Source organism: Crocodylus siamensis, chromosome 4, assembly GCF_052110815.1.
Source record: "Crocodylus siamensis isolate JL-2025a chromosome 4, ASM5211081v1, whole genome shotgun sequence".
Lineage (NCBI taxonomy): Eukaryota > Metazoa > Chordata > Crocodylia > Crocodylidae > Crocodylus > Crocodylus siamensis.
This window is the reverse complement of record NC_143398.1, coordinates 240,660,792-240,681,556: the sequence shown is the minus strand read 5'-3', so window position 1 is coordinate 240,681,556 and position 20,765 is coordinate 240,660,792. Positions and strand designations below refer to the sequence as shown.

The following is a 20,765-nucleotide window of genomic DNA, read 5'->3' as shown; positions in this document are numbered from 1 at the left end:
CTAATAATGCAAACACCCGATGGTCTCCAGTCCAGAGTCCCCTGAATTGCCCTTTTTCTCTGGATTTATGATCCTCAGAGCTCTCCTAGCTGAGATGTATCAGAAGAGACGTGCTTGTCTACCCGTATTGCTATCCAAGGACCCTGTGGTCTACTCCTTCTGGTTCCCTGGGTTACAAACTCAGGGTATTTATACCCGAAAGCTTGCCAAGAAGCATGTTTTCAAGTATTTGAGTTGGTCTAATAAAATATATCAGATTTACCCAAAGAACCTTGTTTGCCTATGTGCTTAGACCAGCACGGCTACAACCTACACCCCTGGGTGACAAACAAAGCTTAATTGCCCCTCCCAGCTAAATATAACATAACCCCATCTTTTCAGATGAGGCAGAGATGTGTCTTCTCCTCTCATGCTCCTAACCCCAAAATGTAGTGAGGGCAACCCGGGGTGACCAGATGCACCCACCCTCAAGACCTTGGTCCCTGGCCTCACCTATTGGGGGGTGGGGGCACAGTGGTGACATGCTCTGATGGAAAACTTGCTCAGATTTACAATCAAACTCTCAGCATGGGTGGGCTGGTCCCTCTGACGCGTGGCATTTCTACATTTCCTCCTAACTAATTTCTGCTCTGCTTAAGGGCATCGCCATGAAGATGTATTCCTCGGCAAGACACACTTCTGCATAAGCCTTGCTAAGCTTAGCATCGCAGTGTCGGTGTAGTACGGCATCGGTGCCGTAACTGCAGTGCAGAAGTACGCTACATAGTTGTTGCCCGTTGCAGTGATGGACTTAAACAGCAAAGGAGGAATTGCTTAAGGTGAAAGCACCGCTGCAGAGACCAGGGTTTTCTTCTAGACTCTCCTGGACAAGTCTTGAGACCTCCGTTCCCATCTGCTAAAATGGGAATACCAGCATTTTCCTACTTTGCAAGCATGTCGCAGGGGGAGGACATGAAAGATTAGGAGGTCTACAGACTATACAAGTAACAGAGTCCGTATAAACACCTTAAATAAACACCTAATATATAGTTGTCTGTATATCAGAGTTGATAATATGGCGTATGTATGATATAGCCAAGGAAGACGTGGCACCGCTCTTAGCTTGGTTCGCACAACCCTTTCCCCAAACGGCTTTGAAAGGATGCGACGCCCGCTGCGAAAGGCACTTGGACGTGAAATCCGCAGGGGAGGGCACCGGCAGAAGAGTTTGCCATTTCGAGGCCAGTCTCACGGAAGTCATTGGCAAGTCTCCTTGGCCTGGTTTTTCACAGGTGCTGCCGCGTCCAGCCCTTCAGCTGGCACTCGGAGGGCTCTTTGCCTCTGAAAAGTCAGGCTTAGGGAAGCAGAATGAGACCTTGGGAGGACAGGGAAAGACTCTCCCTTGCAAGGGATATCAGTGCGTATGCACACTTTTCTAAAGCAGGCTTGTTGGGCGGGGGGCGGGGATCTTTCTTGGGTGGTGTTGACATAGCGATTCCCCCCCCCTCCTGCTTTTAACTCCAAAGCACTTGCAACCACATCTAGGCAGGCACAAGTTGAACAGCCATCTGGTCTCCCCCCGCTTGCTTCTTGCACTCGAGGACTTTTTGCTAGCTGTTGGAAACTTTTTTTTTTCCCCTTTAAAATCTATTGCAGCAGCTGTTGGGTGAACAAGCCCCGAGATCCATCTGACCCTTCAAGCTTATCGGCCTGTGTGTTGTCTTGACAAAGCTGCAGCAGGCTCTCCGCAGTACAAGGGCTACATTATATAACAGTGACTTGGTAGAAAAGCAAACTTCCTTTTATTTGATTGTGTCCCTTCTCTCCCTTTAGAATCGCTGTTGCCACTGAGTTACAATGTGTTCTCAGACCTCAGCCAGTCCAGAGGGCTTTTTCTCCCCCCGCGTCCCCTCTCTCCCCAGCTTTCTGGAGGAGTTGGCACAGGCCTGTGTTATTAGGACATAAGCCAGCTTGTTCTCGTGGAATTTCCTGTCTGATTTTAATTTCCCCCCTCATTTTTCCCCCCTCAAAGTGAGACAGAAAAGCTTTTTAATTACACTGCCGTGGGTTAGCCTTTCAGGATATTATTATTCTTATTAAGTACTTCCTGTTGGGATGAAGCACATGAGCAGAACGTAACGAGGATCTCCGCGCAGCCCGGGCTTGTGGCCTTATTGTTTCTCAGTAACTGTCAGGTTGGCAGGGTCCTTAAAATACATTTTGGCATGACAGCCTGGCGATTGCACGATCCTTTTTATTTACCTATTTTTTTTGCACGACTCTTAGCATTGTGCAGCTTGGGACCTGCAGAATTGATAAGCTGCGTTTGGCTGGTGGGTTTTGTTTTCTCCGATTCAGCATTCGCAGTTCCCCTCGCTTACGGGACAGCCGTCGCAGTAGGGGGAATTCCTGTTATATAGCTCATGCCTGTTATATACCTGCTATCTATATGTATCTCTGTGTGTGTGTGTGTATGTGTGCATGTGAGTGAATGCAGGTGAGAGCCAGGATCAGGAGCAGATGTGTCTGGTTGGTGGGCAGGTGTGATGGACCAAGAATAGCCAGATGCGGCCACCAAATCTGTGTTTCCACCCCAAGAGGAGAGCTGAGGGGGAGGAAGTCTGCACTCTCTTTCCATCTCTGCCATTGTTCATCGTTTCATAGTTGTTAAGGACCGGAAGGGACCTTACCGATCATCTGTGATATGAGGCAGTGCCTGTGTTTCTCTCCATTTGGGTACTTCATTTGGATGTCTATCAGTGCCTCCACTCTTCTCTAGAGTCAGTTGAACCAGAATGATGCCTTGCTTTTGTGAACTGCCTTGATTGGTGAACTTGATGCACCTCGTCCTGGCTGTTCTGGAGGTCGATGGGCCCAGGAGCATCTCACTAGGTCACGCTTCGGGTCCTGTCAAAAATGATTAGGCTTTGGGGAACCACCCTGCAGCTGGTTATAGAGCTGGCCCAAATCCAACATTTCCATTCTTTCGGAAAAAATTCCAATAACTTTTTGTCAACACATTTTGGCAGAGTCGATATGTTTCCATACAATATTTTCCGACTGAAGGAAACTTCATTGGAAACTTTTCCACTAGCTGTGGTTAAAACATGCTTAAGGCTGTCATAGTTCTGACATTCAGATACATCTTGGGTAACCCTCCGTAGGGCCAACGTGGATTCACTTCATTTGCTTCTCCCCAGCAGGACCAGCTCTTAGATACCTTTATTTTGTCATGTGATGTATCCTTCCTGAATACATATTCAGGATGCCTTCTGCTCACCCAACATGGGAGAGAGATAGAAAAGGTGCCTACACTGTCTCATCTGCTCCCAGATGGATGACCACGTCTAGTGGGATCACACTTTCTGTGGTCAAAAACATCATAAGAAGACAATGATTTTTGCAACGTAGAATGCTTGTGCCTTGATGGACAAGGATAATGAATGACTGGAAAGTAGAAGTGTCATCATCTCCAGGGAACTAGTGAGATACAACATCGACATTGCAGCTCTGAGTGAGACAAGACAACTGAAACAAGGGTCAGCTGAGGGAATAGGGTAGAGGCTGCAACTTTTTCTGGAAGGGGAAACTGGCCCCAGACAGATGCATGCATGGCGTTGCTGTTGCCATCAAGAATCGACTTGTTAGTCATCTTCTGGAGATCCTTATGGGCATTAATGAATGTCTTATCACCCTTCATCTTAAGCTCAGCAATGATCAGTACACCACTGTCATCAGTGCATATGCCTTGACGCTTGATGTTGACAGCAATCTCAAAGAACAGCTTTGCTCCAGCCAAGGAGGACTAGATCATTCTCCTGGGTGACTTCAGTGCCAGAACTGAGTGTGACCTGGACCTCTGGAGTGGCAGTATTGGGAAGGAAGGTGTAAGGAAAGCCAGCTCCAGTGGCATGCTTCTCCTGAGCAAACACACATTGTCATTATAACGCCATCTTAGGACAAAGTGATAAATACAAGACTACCTGGTGACACACATGCTCTAAGCAGTGGCACTTCCTCAACTGTGTTATTGTGAGAGCCCATGATTGGCTAGGTGTCTGTATCATGAGCCATGCAAGGAACTAATGACTGCTGTGCAGGTAATCATCTTTTCAAAGCTGTTATAGACACCTAGCTTGCTCCAAAACACCGAAAACAGCCAAAAGCAATGCAGGTGTTTTTTAACATCAGATCTTTTTAAGATCCAAAGGTCTACAAGGATCTACAACAGTGTCTTCACAAAAAGCTCTCTGCCCTTCCCACATCTGAAGGCAACATTGAGGAATTCTGGAAGTGGTTTAAAACTTCTGTCCATTATGACCTGTGCTGAACCCGTTGGCTGTACCACCCAGAAACACCAAGACTTGTGGGAGCAACATCAAGACTTGTGGGAGCAATGGGAGCAACATCAAGATCCAAGCCCTCCTTGACCAGAAGAGAAGGGTTCGTTCTGCTTGGCAGGGTGACATCTGATCTTTGAAGAAGAAGGACACATATCAGCTCTTCAAAGCAAAGCTCAAAGGAGGGTCCAGGAAATCAAAAACCAGTGGCGGCTAGATGAAGCCAAGGACTATCAACTCTATTCTGACAAACATGACATGATGCATAATTTCTTCCAGGCAGTGAAAACCGTCTGTGGTCTAAGCTCCCGTATTTACCTACTTTCCTATGATTGCAGAATGGTTCAGTGCTTCTCAAAGGCAATTAATCTATCCAAGCTAGATGGAAAGAGCACTTTCAGGTGCTCTTGAAGCATGAGTTTATTGTGATGGGTGCCACCATTGAGTCCATTCCCAAACACCCTGAAAGGGAGTCCCTAGCCAACCCTCCTAGATGAAGTCTGGTATGCCTTCAAAGAAACCAAGAACAACCAGGTTACTGGACCAGATGGCATACCTGCTGAAATCTTCAAGGCTGGCAGTAAGGAACTGAGACTTCAAAATTTATTCTTTGAATTTGGAACAATGGAGATATTCCCGGGGACCTGAGGAACACCGACTTTATAAATATCTTCAAGAAAAGAGGTACATCTGTGCGCGGGAACTATTAAGGTATCGCCTTCCTTTCAACAGCAGGGAAAATCCCTACCCACATCTTCCCGTACTGTAGGAACCTCTTGCACAGGAAGTCCTGCAAGAATCTCAATATGGTTTTGAACCATCCTGTGGGGCAATCAACATGATCTTTGTTGCCCGCTAGGTCCAAGAAGTGTCAGGAACATTATCAGGACCTGTATATGAACTTCATTGACCTCACTAAGGCCTTTGACGCCATCAAACGCAAAGCCTTGTGGAAGGTACTGGCCAGATGTGGCTGCCCTAAAAAACATCAAAGTCCTGAGGCTTCTCCATGACCAGATGACTGTAACCATTCTTTGTAGCAGATTGGAGACCGAGCCATCTGTCATCTGAAGTTGGGTCAAGCAAGGATGCGCTATCACCCTAATTCTGTTCTTCGTTTTTTTGACCGTCATTGTGGTTCTCGTTAACCACTGCCTCCCATACAGCATTGACATTGAATACTGAATAGATGGGTGGCTCTTCACACCGGGACATTTTTGTTCAAAGACAAAAGAATTCAAAACAGCCACCCTTGACCTTAATACACTGACTGTGCCATTCTTGCTCACACTGAGGAAAACCTCCAGACTGCGCTGGATCTCTCTGCAGAAGTCTGTTGAACTTTGGGCCTCTCTCTTAACATCAAGAAGACTAAAGTGCTCTATCAGCCTGCTCCAGGCCATGAATATGATCCTCTTCCTCAAATTACTGTTGAGGAAAAGAATCTGGAGGTAGTTGAGCACTTCTCTTACCTTGGTAGTCACTTTTCTCAGAGTCTAAATGTTGAGGAAATCCAGCACAGGAGCTGTTTGCACAAGTGCCTCCATTGGAAAATTGCTTCAGCATGTTTTATTGGTTGCAATCTCTGGAAGTACACCAAAATCCAGGTCTCCACCACAGTCATCATCCTCTACTGACCAAAACATGGGTGACCTACTGTTGCCAGCTCAAGAGCCTGGAGAGGTGTCACCAACAATGCCTCCAGAAAATCCTCCACATCAAATGGGACGATGGCAGCACAAATGCCAGCATCCTTGGTGAAGCCAACATTACCAACATGGAGTCAATGATCCTCAAGCATCAGCTGGACCAGATATTATGTGCATATGCCTGACTCTTGACTCCCCTCTTCTACTCCCAGCTTAGTTACGGCCTGAGATCTCTCAGCAGCCAGAGGAACCCCTACAAGGACGCATTGAAATCATACCTCAAGAAAACAGATGCCAGCATCAAGAGCTGGGTGGAGCGGGCTGCTAACCATCTCGAGACACCACAGCCTCAAACATGTCAGCTTTTTTTGAGGTAAAGTGTCTTGCCCTCAAAGTAGAGAAGAAAGAACAGAGGAAAGAAAAGGAGAGAAATCCCATCCAACTCTCCCCTGCAGAAAGACCTGCAACTTCTGTGGATAGCTCTCTCATCCATCCCACCCCCGAACACCGCTCCCGGCTGCCCCGTGGCCCCATTCCAGCTGCTGGGCTGAATGCCCTGCCCCTGGCAGTGGGTACGGAGCAGATGGGCTGGGTTGCCCGGGCAGCACGGCTGGGTCTGGTGGCAGCAGCAGTGGGAAGAAGCCATCGGGGCTGCTGGGAAATGGAGTCTAACATCCATGCTGCCCCAGTCACACTGCATGCCTGGGTATGTGCCATGGCCTGGGCTGCTCCCGAGGAACTCACTGCAGCTGCATCCATATTTTACTCAATCCTGCCATAGATGCAGACAGCCCTGTGGTCTAATCTGATACGGGGGTACCTACTACCATGCCATCTTCAAGCTGTGTGCTCTAAACACTGATCATGTCAGACTCACTGCTTAAACCTGCCATTAATGTGTAATGTCAGTTAATATAGCTGCCTGCGGACACCTTGTCAAGCAGTGCAAGGCATGTGGCAATGTGGGCGCTGACAGACATGCAGCTCCCCAATCTAACTCGTGGCGCTTCACAGACATTCTCTATTGGGTTGGGAGGGGGGGGGACTGAGCTTCACTTTGGAGCCAATTCAACCAAGGAAATGCATGTCTGGAGCTTCTGTCCCCTAGTCCTACTCCCCCTCCCAGCTCCCATGCTGTGTGCATAATGGGAGAGGGGAGAAGGGGTGGGGTGAGCTCAGGCTGGGGTTTGCCCAGCCTGTGCTGGATTGGAGCTGTCCTTGAGGCGAAGGTCTCTAATCCACCTGCCCCGTGTCCAACACAGGCTGCGCAAACCCTAGCCTGAGCTCCCTCCCCTCCCTCCTGTTCCCTCCCATCATACAGACAGCATCAAGGGGGTTGGCTGCTGATGCTGCCCAGCCCCAATCTGAGAGAAGTTAATGAAGGTGCTCCGCTTCAGTGCACTTTCATTTGCACTCTCATGTAATAAAGGTGAATTTTTCATGCGATCCGGCATTTTTAAAGTGCTCTGCAGCTGTGCACATTTGTCATAGTACAGCTGTAGAGCGCTTTCAAGGGGCTGACCACACAACAAATGTAACTTCTGTCTGCGCCCTGTGAGTCCTCCCATGGAGAAGTGTAAATGCCATTTCCTTCAGCCAGAAGATAGACAAATTCTCTCTTACTGAGTGACCTAATGTGTAGTGCCTGTCTGGCAATTTTCTGCACCCCAATGGTTGGTACATGTTCAGTGGTACATGTACAGCCTGGCACAGGAGGCTTGCAGTTGGTGGCATATGCTGACATGTAGATCTTATTGCATCAGAATGACTGTAAGTACTGAGAGGAGCAAACACTTTCTGCATAAGACGAATAGGTGTGAGCCTGTTGGACTGCTGCATTCCAGGTTCACGTGCCTTCAGGGATTTGTCCAGGTAAATCAGATAAAAGCAGCCCTCAAAGTCTCCAGGGATCCCCATCTTTGTTCTTCCACCTGATTTGAAACAATAGAGCTGTCTCTGTAGTGGAAGAAACTTGTTTGGCCAATCCCCCCTGAGCTTGCTGAGTATACTACTGGGCATAGAAAGCCATGTGTTGCTACTGTTCAAAGAAAACTTTAGCCTAGTATTCCTTAAAAGTGCAACATCTCATTTTTCAGCACAGATCTGAATCTGACAGCACGCTTTATTTATTTATTTATTTTCCTCCCTGAAAGCCTCTAGCAAAATGCCAAAAGCTTTCATTATGTGCAGGAGTTTGCAATAAGCAACGGGATGTTTTACAAGGAGGATGCCTCAGTAAGTTTTTTGAACGTTGATGCATTGGTGTACGTGAAGCTAGCAATGCCCCAGCGGTAGCATCCAGGGGGCACATCCACAGGAGACGTTTACTGCACAGTAAGACACACACACTATACATCTCAGTAGCTAGACATGTGGCACTGTTAGGCTGGAGTAAACTAATCCACTCTGCAGCAGGATAGTATGTGTAAATATGTGTACATGCTGCCCCAGCTGGCTGGGGCACAAGGCTAGCCCTATGCTTAGAGCTCCCTTATCCGCAGCACAGGGAGCTGGAGGGAGCAGCCCAGGATGGCGGGCTGAGCACCCTGCCACCCGAGGCTGCTCTGACCTGGCTCAATGTGCTGTGCTCCTGGGTGCATGTTCAATCAGCAATAAACTCTGGAGTTTATTAGTCCCCAGTGCACATGTAGATGCACCTCATGTCTATGTACTTGCAGAGTGGAGGAGAGTTTAACTGCTGATGTAGTAACTGGGCATACAGTGGTGTCAGTGTAGTCAGGGGAAAAAGACAAAGCTCTTGGGGTTTAAGTGCTGTAGGTGGTAGCCGTGTTGGTCTAAGGACATAAGCTGGCAAGGTTCTTTGGTTACATTTGATATCTTTTATTAGACCAACTCAAATAGTTGGAAAAAATCCCTGTTGCAAACTTTCAGGTATAAATACCCTTCATCAGGCTGAGGAAGCACCTGCAGTTGGTTCATCTAGGCACACACCAACCTCATTTCCCCACATGTGCAGCAAGAAAGAGGAGGACCCTAACCCCACTCTGGCAAGGAGGTTGTGGGGGCTGATTCATTAATGTCTGTCCTTGCAAGGCAGAGACACGTACAAGTGCATAGTATTTAACCTTATTGCTGCTTGTCTACTTCTTGGGCATCCCCATCCCACCGGAAGTGCTGGGACCGCCGTCTGAAGGGTTACCTGAGGGGCCCTTCACCACTGTTAGCCTCTTTTTGTCTGGATTGCCCGGCACCATCCTTTACTGCAGTTGCTTGACTGACAGGCAAGGTCATTTCCCTGCCCCCCTCCCTCCGTTATGCTAAGTGTGCTGCTTGCTGCAGCATGCTCGCATGCTTTGTTCCAAGTGAAATAGTTTTTAAAACCAGGATGATACCATCTTGCTAATAACCGATGCATCCATGCATGCGCTTATGTGTGACAGAGGGAGAGAGCAAGTGCCTTACCCGAGGTCTTCACATGAAAAGCTGCAGAGCTGCTCAAGTGCGTGTCAAGGGCCCTGCGTGACTAACAGCAGGATGGTCCCCATTTGCTCAGCTGGTAAAGTCAGAATCGGTAGCCCCTGCATCCTGTCCCCAGGGTTGCTGCAAAATGTTGAGTGCTCTCAAAAGACAGCAGAGTCAAACTAGTTTGCTAGGGAGTTATTAATAATGTTACCCCTGAAGTTTCTCCTTGTCAACAGATAATTAAAATAGAGTAATAATGAATTAGAGATAATTGAAGCATGCCACATGAATGCCAAACGAAATACTAACAAGCCACAAAAGGAAAGCAGGCATGATCCAGTCCAGTTGATGGAGCTGTACAGAGGAATCATTAGGCACATTAACATAGTAATACCGAGCACTTAATGAACACATCACATTGAAAGGAGCTGAACTGACGTTAGCCGGTCCTCTGAGGTAGGGCGATATTATTTCTGTCTTACAGAAGGGGCCAGCTCGGGTACGCAGGCCGCGTCTACGCGAGAGGCGGACTGCACAGTTGTTACTGTGCAGTCATTTAGTCCTTGCTTATGCAAGTATTATGCAAGTGCTGAATAACTGCACATTAACTAGCCTTACTGCACGGTACCATCCCCGCACAGATAAGCACAAAAAACAGTAATAAGCTACTGTCACAGTTAATGCTCAACGCTACTGTGTAGTAGCCACGAGATACTGCACAGTAGCAGCTCATATAGACGGGCCCACAGAGGTTAGCAAGCAGTTTAATCCCGTTGTTGGCCCAGCAGTGGGATTTCCAACAGCCCCAACCACTATACCAGGCTTCTTTGTAGTTGGACTTTTTTATCGCTGTGATTTACCAAAACCCCTCACCTGTAACATTTGCAGAGGACTGTTATTCTCCCAGGCACATGTTCATCTCCAACTTAAAAATATGCAGACTCACGTAATTAGCAACCACATCATTACCCCTTTCTAAGGTAACCACGCTTTTCTGTGTTTGGCGTATTTTGTAAACCACTCGAAGATTATCGTTAAGCTCCCGAGGTGGGGGGCGGAGGGCAGGCTGGTGGTGCGCTGAGTGACAGCTACTGTATGTTTTGGTTTCTTCTATTTTTTTTTCTGTCTCGTATCGATCCGGATGGTAGTTCTGGCTTTGCTTAGCCGGCAGTTAATATTCTGTGCAGTAATACATGACTTCATCTGAGGAGAATCCCACAGGCGGCCCAATGTGATCTGCTCTGTCATGTTTCTGTGACCCAATTTTCCCTGTTCTTTGTCTCAGACCTTCTCTGACCCCGGTCCTATTATCTCTTCCAATAATTCACCCGGGCCATTATTAATGGTGCATTAACTTTGGCTGTGCTTTCAGTAAAGATGTTTTTCTTGTGCTCATTCATCCTCCCAACTCACTTAAACAGCGAGATCATTATTCTGGGGACGTCACATAAACACAAAAACATCCCCCTTTCGGATACCTACAACCCTTAGGCGCTTGGCCAGGGGAGAGGAGGAGGAAGGGTTTCCAATACAATATTAAAACTGCAAGGAAGAAAATATCAGAGGATTGAGTAACCCCCTCCCCCTGTGTCCCCGAATGAGCCGCCTTTGTAGCAGCTGAGCAGTATACTAATCTAACCTTGAATATCTGAACACCTCCCAATCCTTAGTGTCATTTACTCAGGACTTAGTCCCCAAACAAGAAACAATATAATTTGAGTACGGGTGGCAAAATTTGATCGTAACAGATTACAGCAAAATGCATCATGCTATTTGTCATTTAGAAACAATGCTGGGATTTACCTTTATAGATTTAGAAAAGTGGGGTTCAAATCCACCCATTTAATATATTTTATGGAAATATGAGTTGGATGAAAATGTGATTTGCCAAAATGTAAAAGCAGAGTGAATCTTTTCTCTTATTTAAGTCTAGCGGGATTTTTTTTCTCCTTTTTTCTTCATTTTAAACATGTTAAAAGAAAAGCAACTCCTTTTCCTTATTTAAATCTCATTTTAACCTTCATTTTTCACTGGATATAGTGATTGACTTAAAGGTTCCTGACTTTAATGGCATCTTTCCTCTTGCTCTGAAAAGAGCATGAGACCTGTACGCACTGGAGGGAAGGGTGTCTAGCGAACAGCGAGACGTGCCTTTGCTTTCCAGGTGGGATTTGGTACCAGAGTCATCTGCTGATCCTCCGAATTCGGTAGGCAGATGACTAATGAGGCTGTGGAAAATCAACACGTACTTTCTTCTTTTTCCTTTGGAAAGCAGTGCACATGGGGAACGGGACAAGAGTTTGAACATTTTAGCTTCCTGCTTCATCCTCTGCCAAAATGAGTTGCCTCCCTAAATACGAATGTGCCTCGTGATTGGGCAGCACAGGCACTGTGTAATTGCTAATGTGTGTTCATTTGCTGCCCAGAATTGGTTTGTGGCAGGTCCTTTTAGTTTTCCTGAGTTAGCTGCTTACCCAGTCTTTCCTGAGCCAATGTTGAGTGGGACACTATGATGACTGGGTTGGTGCGATGTTATCTGTGGAAGTTGCTCTCTCTAATTCCAAGAAATGCAATGTCATTTGCAAGCTGTGAACACTTCTGGAGCCTTTTAGAGGTAAAGTAATAGCTACTATTTGTTGTAGGTTAAGGCTACATCATCCGGTCTGGATCTCACACAGACCCGGGTCATGTGGTCTCTGAATAACTACAGGTGACATATATAGTGTTAGAGCCCATAAAATAACTAAAAGAAACTTTAAAGGAAAAATTAGAAGAGCCAGTAATGTTAAAAAGAATTATCTATTTTTTCTTGTCAAAAGACTATCCATTTTGGCTAGGCCTTTTATTCTTTTTTATAAAATTAATGTGATACTTTCCAACCGCAGGACCTACAAAGGACCTGGCTCAAAACTTGGCTTACCGCAAGGGAAATGACACCATTTTGATACTAGGCTGTAAATCATGTAAAATGTTGCTGTAGCTGTGTGTTAAGTCATCATAAGAACGTAAGCACATCAGACCAATGGTCCATTTAGCCTATTAGTGAACAGTAGATATTTTAGAGGGTGATTATGTGAACAGGGCATGTCAAGAGCGATCCATCCTCTGTCATACCCTCCTTGGTTTCAACCATCATCAATTTAGAGTGTAACAGGATCCTGCTCCAGGGCTGCCCCTGGAGCCCCCTTGGCCCCCATCAACTTTGCTGTCCTTGGGCAATCTCTGCTTCCTCTCACCTGCCATGCCTTGATGGATTTGTCTTTTAGAAAAAGGGAGGCTGCCCCAAGGGCTTCCTAAGTTTGGTCTCTTGCTCACGAATGCAGGTGTCCATGCTTACTGCCTTCAGGGCTAATTACATGGGCTCTGTCCTCCCCAGTACCCAGGCCCGTGCCTCGCAGATGTTACATGTACTCATTAAATCCCAACTGTACCTCTGGGCTATGGGGCCCTGGCTCTGTTTGTCCTTGCCTCAGCCCCACTCTGGGCTACGAGCACTCTGGCCCCCTCAGTCTCCAGCTATGGCTCCTCCTGGCCTTTAGCTCTTCTCCTTAGACCCTGGACTTGACCCTGAGACCTATGGGCACCCTGGCCCTACCTGCTCCCCCTGCCCTCCACCCCTCTGCTCTATTTCTGGGCTCTCTAGCCCTGCTGTCTCTCTGGGCCAGCTGGGACCTCCTGACCTCCCTTCCACAAACCACCAGACGTTCCCCGGCCCTCAGGCTGTCCTGCTGCCCTACGGCTGCCTACCCTCAGACATACTTGGTGTAAGCCAGACTCACTCTCCATGGCCTGCCCAGGAGCTCCTTCCCCATCAGCTCCCAGGATGAAACTGCCTCCCAACTGCAGGCCCTGGGCTTATATACCTCAAGTCCCACCCCCATCCAGTCAGATGTCTTCTCTGATTGGTGCCTGAGCGGTTTGTAGAGCCCTCTCTCCTCTTAAAGGGAGAGGCATGCTAAATGCCCTGGCACATAGGGATATCATAGAATAATCCCTGACTGCTGTTTTTCATTGCTCACAATGGAGCTCTTCTGCATGAATTTCTCTCATCTCCTTTTCAACCTGGTTATATTACAGCTTCTACAACCTCCTGTGCTGGGAAGATGACTGACAGACATGAAAAAGAAAAGAAAAAAAGTTTTATTGGAAGAAGCAGCATGTTAGTTCGACCCAGCTCCTTAGCATCTGTGTAGGTCGGGCACTTCAGCAGGGCTTTTTGATGCTTTTTATCAAAAAGTAGCTGATTCAATCATCTGTTAGATAAAAGCACCAAAAAAGCCCCACTCAAGTGCTCGATTTATACAGATGTTGGGTGAGTGGGGTCCAAGTAATGCATGTGCTGGGCTCAGCACTGAATTTAAAGTGCTATATATTTGGGGGGGGGGGAGGGGTTACATCTGTAAGCAGCCAAAGTGTTCAAAAGTTAACCATGTGGAAAGTAAAAAAAATACTCTCTTATTTGTTTTAAACCTTTCTCCTGATAATTTCAGTGGGTGCTCCCTAGTTCTTGGGCTCTGGGTTTAGTGAATATTATTTTCCTATTCACTTTACACACACCTTCTGTGATTTTGCAGACCTTTATCATATCCCCTCTCAGCCTCCTCCTTTCCAAAATGAAAAGTCCTAGCATCTTTGGTCTCTCTCCTGGCAGTATGGCACCTGCTTCGTGCCCTGATCACCTTTTTGGCCTTCCCTTTTCTCACTCTACTACATCCTTTTTCAGAGGTGGAAACTAGGACTCCTTGCAGTAGTCAAGATTTGGGTCCACCGTGGATTTATACAGTGGCAAATAATGAAATGTTTTCGTTTCTTTTTTATTCCATTCTTAATGATATAAAATCATGGGAAAGTACGTTTTACAAAACCAACATTTTACCTGTTCTCGGTCACTGCTGCGTGTTGAGTTGGCATTTTTAGAGACTCATCTACAATGACTCCAAGGTCTTCTCCCTGAACAGCTAGTTCAGAGCCCAGCATTGTGTATGGACAGCTGATGTTATTTTCCCCCATATGCGTTACTTTGCATTTGTCAATGTTGAAATTCATCTCCCACTTTATCGCCCACTCATTTAGGTCAGTGAGATGTTTCTGCAACTCCTCACCATCAGCTTGGGATTTGACTGCTAGGAATAATTTAGTAGCAGGCATTGCTAGGAAAACAGAATCTCAAACTCAAGGTTCAGCAGGTTAATGGAGGAAGTTCATAGCATCACTGGGGCTAAGAAACCTGATCTTCCTGCTCTCGAAATCAAGGCTTATACCAACTGAGCTGAAAGAGAATTACTATTAGCACCATAGGACCTACGATGGAGAGACAGCTCTCATTCCATTCTCTATAAGGCATTTTTGACGCATGGATGCTAATCACCTCGTAATAGTCACATTACTATTATGTGTGTATGCTATCGATCTATCAATCAGATTATTTATTTGTCTATCAATCTCAAATATACACACTCATCATGTATATATGCACACACGCACCATATATATGTGTATGTGTGTGTGTATGTATGTATGCATGTGTGTATGTGTGTGCATACCGTTGGTAATGTGTGATATCCAAGAGTAATAGTCCCTGTAAAGTTTTGTATTTCACTCTTTACTGGTGCTTATAAGCTATAACCTGGTTTTGAAGGAGAAAAGAGGGTGACTTGGAAAATCAAATGTTGGTAATTCTGAAAAAAGATATGCAACCCATGTCTTTCAAGAAGCATATTTTTTGTTCTTGGAGAAAATCTGTGCTAGCCTCCATTTCAAGCTACCCGGCCCTGAAACCTCCCCCTTTAAACTTGCATGACTTCTTTCTTTTTCTGCCTGGTGCTGGAAGGTCAGATGGTCTTTGAATGGCAGAGGATGAGGAAAGCAGCAGTGGGACGCCCTTGTTTTGTTAACAACCCCTGGCTGGAAGATGATCTCGGACAAGTGGGGGCATGTAGCAGGATATTTTCCCCTTACTAAGCTGTGTAGCAGAGCAGACACATTCCTTTATGAGCAGCAGTTGAGTAGAAAGTGAAACTTTCCATCCATGTATTAAAACTGCACCGTCACCTTGGCATAAGGATGTGATCGACCTGAGAGTAACATTGTTTTTGTGCAAAACTCCCTTACTCTCCACTAGCCCTTCCTTATTTGATACCACTTATTTTTAATCACCCTCCACTGCAGATTTTCTCCGGCTTCTCTATGTACTAGAGATGACATTTTTCCGCCGTTCATAAAGATACAGTATTTTTGAAAAGCACCTTTTTGTGCCTTCTCAAATGCATTGTATTGTACGGGGCAATGTACATTATCCTTCTTCCTTTAGGGAAAAAAAAAAAGCGGTAAGCTTTCCCTGTGAAGGACTTTGTCCATGTTTGCAAATCACTTGTTTCCAACGCCAATCGATAGGATTTCCATTTAGCTGTACAAAGCGCACTAGTTCGATATGAACCTTCTGCTATATTGAAAGCAGTAGTGAGTGCAGACCAGCCTAAATGAGACACTGTCTTGATTAGATGAAGGTTGGCCACTTCATTTGCCCAGCCATCATACTGCATTTCCAATGGCTATTTAGAAATGCATCACCACGAATTTGCTTGGAGTAATTGAATATAATTGTCTTTTTAAACCACGAGTGTAAAAACATCCATCTTGGTAAATGGCGTGTGTTGCTGCTGCTTCTGTTGCCAGCTCACTGCTCTCTTCAGCCGGGATGGGGACGGGAGGCGGAAGGGAACGCTGATATTTATGAATTAATAGTTGATTGCCTACAAAACTATTCATTAATTTAGACCAAGCGTCCCCAAGAAAATTAAAGGGCTAGCATATATCACTGTAACTCCAGAAAACATGTATAAGCAGTAAAGAAGCCCTGGTGTGAAAAGCTGAAGAGGGAAGCCACTGAAAAAAAAGATTTGTGAAGCCAAACAGCAATTACCAGGTTCTCCTAGTTAATGAGAACCTAAAAGCGAAGCTGGCTGGAAACAAAAATGAAAGCGATGACTATCCTGTGTCTCCAAATGGGCTGCAGCTTAAAATTAATAATAATAATAAAGAATATATAGTCAAAATGGAAAAGAAAAGAATTAGATGTTTCGATTGCTGTCGGCACTGATATTTGAAGCATTGCTAAAGAATTCTTCTAAAATGTTGGCTTTATATCCATTGAATCCCAAAGAGAAAAGCAAGGCAGGAAGGGAAACTTCCCACCCTTGTCATGGAAGAAATAGGCTTACAGATGAATTATTGATACGGCCTTAGGAGTCAGAAGGGAAGACCTGCAAACTGTTAGTTAGAAGGTAAGGCCTACAGGGCCAGATTTTCAAAAGACTTCAGCATCCCATTTTTCCCATTGGGAACTGAGCTCTGTTGAAACCTTGGCCTAGGCAGCCCATGACGACGCAGATACCCTATATTTATTCACCTACCACAGTTACTTTTTTCCTGAAAATTAGCCGTCCCGAATTACTTGTTTTAAGCGAGTAAACAGATTTCTGCACCAGCATAGAGGCGGGGGAGCATCGAACGATGGCAGAAGGCTGTGCTGGGGCTCGAGCTTCCAGCTGCATGGAGCAGGGGCAAAGTCCCATAATCAGCATCACTTCTTCCCTTCTCCTTGCTGCAGCTCCTTGCCCACAGCTACAGGTTTTAACCTCTCTCAGCTTCCGCGGACTTGCCAGGAGTTGTTGGCCGAGCAGCGAAGGGGAGGATGCATGCTCCGTGTAGCTGGAGTCTTCCTCCCTATGGCAGAGAAGACTGAAAAAATCTCGTTTTCCTTCAATTTGCCTTCCCAAAATGAGTTATGTGTCTTTTGGGGGTGCGTAGCATATGGATAAATATGGTGTTTGACCTGTCTGGCATAGAGATGGCCAGCAACGTCATGCAGCAGACAAGGCCGGGAGGAGAGAGGCATGCAATTTGATTATGTAAATGTGCAACCCTGGTTCTACGTAGGAGAACGTAAATACTTTCCCTGTACAGCCCAGATGCAGGTAATGGCTCTACCACACAGATTGAACCCGTGGCTTGTAGAGCTTCCTGCATGCCTCTGGAGCCTCTGCAACTGTTATATAGCTGTCATCAGTACTCGTGAGAGCTAAGGACCTGCTGAATCAGTGAAAAGAGAACAATGTATTAGGTAAGGCCATGAGTGCAAGGAACCGAGAAGAGCCAGACCAGCTTCCAAGCTGTTGGAGCAGGGAATCCGGGAGTAGGAATTTCCTGGGAGATTGGGCAAACCACTGAATTATCAAGCCAGGCTCCAGAAAGCTAGTTGCATTGGCTGTGCCTTGGGCAGAACAGCAGATTTATGTTGAGCGTTGTCCTGTGTATTAATACTACCATTGGGGCTGCGACTGTCAGGCATCAGCAGGATTGTGCTGCATTTCTGCCATGGAAAAACAGTCTTTGGGCACATCTACATGTGCATGAATGCAACGTTTTTAATGCACATTACATTTAGTGAGGTACTCAATTAATGCACATTAGTAAAATATGAAAGATGAACTTTCATTTCTACCCAAGAGAAAATGTACAATCTTTTCTCCGATGCCTGAAGAAGGGCGCTTGTGCCCGAAAGCTTGCAATTAAAGAATTTTTTTTGCAAAAATCTAGTTGGTCTAATAAAAGATACCACCTCTGCCATGAGTTCTGACTCCTTTTGCCCATTAGTAGTGCATTTGCATGCTTTTTCAGTGATGCTTAGTGTGCAGTCGACTATTTTACTGCACATTAGTGTAATGTCATGGTTTTTTACGTGACACTTTAATGTGCAGTAAAATAGTCGACCGTGCATTAAAGTACATGTATAGAAGTGCCCTCTGTGTCTTAAAAAATTAAGTTTCTTCCATGTGCCTGTAGTTAAAATATTCCAGACACTCCGATACTGTTAGAGGGGCTGGGGAAAATTCCTGCCTGCAAAAGAAAATCCTAAAGGATGCACATTTACTCTGTTGCATTACTTCTCGGGAGTTTAACAGTTATCCTACTGTGTCCTGACATTCGGCAAGCTACAAGTGCTTTCAATGTATCGGGTACCAGGCGCTGCCAGCTGTCTCCCGTACCACTGAGAGTAAGTCGGCTGTGGAGCCTTGAATACTTTCCACCTTGACTACCTTAGCTCAGCTCCATCCAGAGGAGCTGGCAGGAGGATTGTTTTTGTATCGTGTCTCACCTTTCCTGGCAGCAGAGCTGACGCGGTGTCTAGATAAGCATGGTATGCGAAGCTCAAGAATCCAAGATTGAAAAGAGGATAAAATCCACAGATCCTCTTATTGCTATGCCAGGGCCCAAGTATGGGGATGCTTGCTGCAGATTGCTTGCTAGAGCTGAACCTTAAAGAACCAGATCGCCAACTGGTACAGATCAGCATAGCTCCTTTGAAGTCGACGCTTCGATATCAGTGTGGCTGGGGTCGCGGCAGCAATAAGCTCAGGTTTAAGTCTCTTTTAGGAAAGAGTCTGGATGGAGTCGATGGAGCCGCCTTGATGCCAGCTGAGGACTGGGCTTATGCCTTGAAGCTGTAGCTTTCTTCCGGGGGATGTTGCTTCCCTGCCCAACAGAGCAACTGCTGTGGATGGTGGGGGCCAGTTACAGCGGGGTGATTTTTGTTACAACAAACTCGTGTTTTACAAGGTCCAGTTTAGCGGGCAATCTGGCGAAGACTCCGATGCCCAGTGTGAGTGGGAAGAAAACTTGCAAAAACTGAAAAGCGTACGCAGCCTGGCTTCTTACTGCTTTAAATCTGACTGGTTGCAAAAGTGGAAAAGCCCTAGCCGTATAACCCAGGTGATGAGTCCTATTAAAGGACTGTCACGTGGTGTAGTAACGGAGGCACTGCTAATTGCATTCCTTACGGCTTCTGTAACTTTAGGGAGACGAGGCAAGGCCCTCGGCCTGCCGTATCGGAGGCAACACGCAGAAATAGCCTGATGGCTTTTCCTTCGGTCCAGCCAGGCTCTGAAAGATTCCCTCTGTAACTTTTGGGGTCCATAACAAACATGAAAGCCGGTGGAGTTAATCAGTCGATGTAGGTGTTCTGGGCCCTCCGAGATCACTTCATCTTTCCATCAAAGATGAAACAAGCTTCTCAAATGAATAAAAAATAGGGCTGCAAATGATGACAAGGGAGAGCGATTTGGGCTCCGTCCTCAGAAGCTGCGCGCCTCTGTCTGTCTCCCTGGCCTATATTCATCCAGCTCTTGCTGTTACCCTCTTAGGTAAATATTTCCATCCTGACTCCCACTCGGTGTGTGCAGACCTTCAGGAAAGGTGCAGCTGCTGCTCCAGGTGTTGGGGACGGTGGCAGGTCTGGTTTCTGCCAGGCTCTGTCGAGTCTGATTTGAGTTGCAAGTCTAGTTTTCTGTGGTGCTTCCTATAATCTCCCCGAGTTCAAAGAGCGCTTAGCTGCTTGTCTTTGTCAAAAACCCTGTTGGAGATCTTTTATGTTGAAGATGTAGGATTTCTCCGAATGACTTTGATTATTTATTCATTCCACTTCTCTGGTGTATGATAGCGCTGATATCATGAAGACCTCTTGTCTTGCACTGCTCTTGCTCTGAAATTCATGGAGATTTAGTGCCTTTGAAATTGTTTTAAAAGGGAATGAAAAGTTTTTGAAGTCCTTTTTCTTCTTCTCTTTCCCTCCACAGTGCCACAGCATATTTTTCCGCCCTTCCATGCTCCTTTGCCAATTGACATGCGCCACCAGGAAGGAAGATACCATTATGAACCTCACTCCATCCATGCTATTCACGGGTAAGTCCTCCATATGACGATAGCATTTACCTGTCCTCCAGGTGTATCATATGGCTTGATTAAAGCATGCAAAGGGCCGGAAGATCCTGCGATGTCAGGTGCAGTATTACCGTACCAGTCAGCTTAGGTTATAGGAGCAGGAAAGGTCCCAGCTTTGTTTTTGTGGTGCTCTGGACCATTCCTGACTCCCCCGTGGCTTAAATGTCTATTTTGGTCCCTCAGTTTCAGAGGTCTGAGGTTCCTCTCTGTCCCTACATCCACGTTAAAAGTAAATGAAAAGTTTCTTTGCCCACTCTATTCAATCTGGTTTCGTGGGACTACTGGCATGGGATGCTATATAAGCAGTGTCAAAGTACAGTGAAGAGACAGACTTTCAAGTAACCCTTAGAGGTGGAGTGATATCCAGGTTGTAGCCATATTGGTCTAGAGGCAAAAGGAATCAGGACTCGTAGTAGAGGTGATTTCTTTTATTAGGCCAACCTGATTTTTGCAAAAAAAAAAAAAATCTTTTGCAAAAATCTAGTTGGTCTAATAAAAGAGATCACTTCTACCGCGAGTCCTGATTCCTTCAAGGTACAGACGGCCACGATCCCCGCGGGAGATGGCTAAGCTCTGTTTGAGGTTCAGCGTTGTA

General features: G+C 46.1%; 1 protein-coding gene across 3 annotated transcripts in view; it reads left to right on the top strand.

Moving 5' to 3' along the window:
- Positions 1-20,765, top strand: part of GLI2 (GLI family zinc finger 2) — a 271,620-nt gene that overhangs the window by 152,132 nt on the left and 98,723 nt on the right. For all 3 annotated transcript variants that reach the window (XM_090046034.1, XM_090046032.1, XM_090046033.1), the window contains exon 3: positions 20,026-20,131. In XM_090046034.1, coding sequence (XP_089902160.1) covers positions 20,026-20,131 — 106 coding nt within the window. The remainder of the gene's footprint in view (positions 1-20,025; positions 20,132-20,765) is intronic.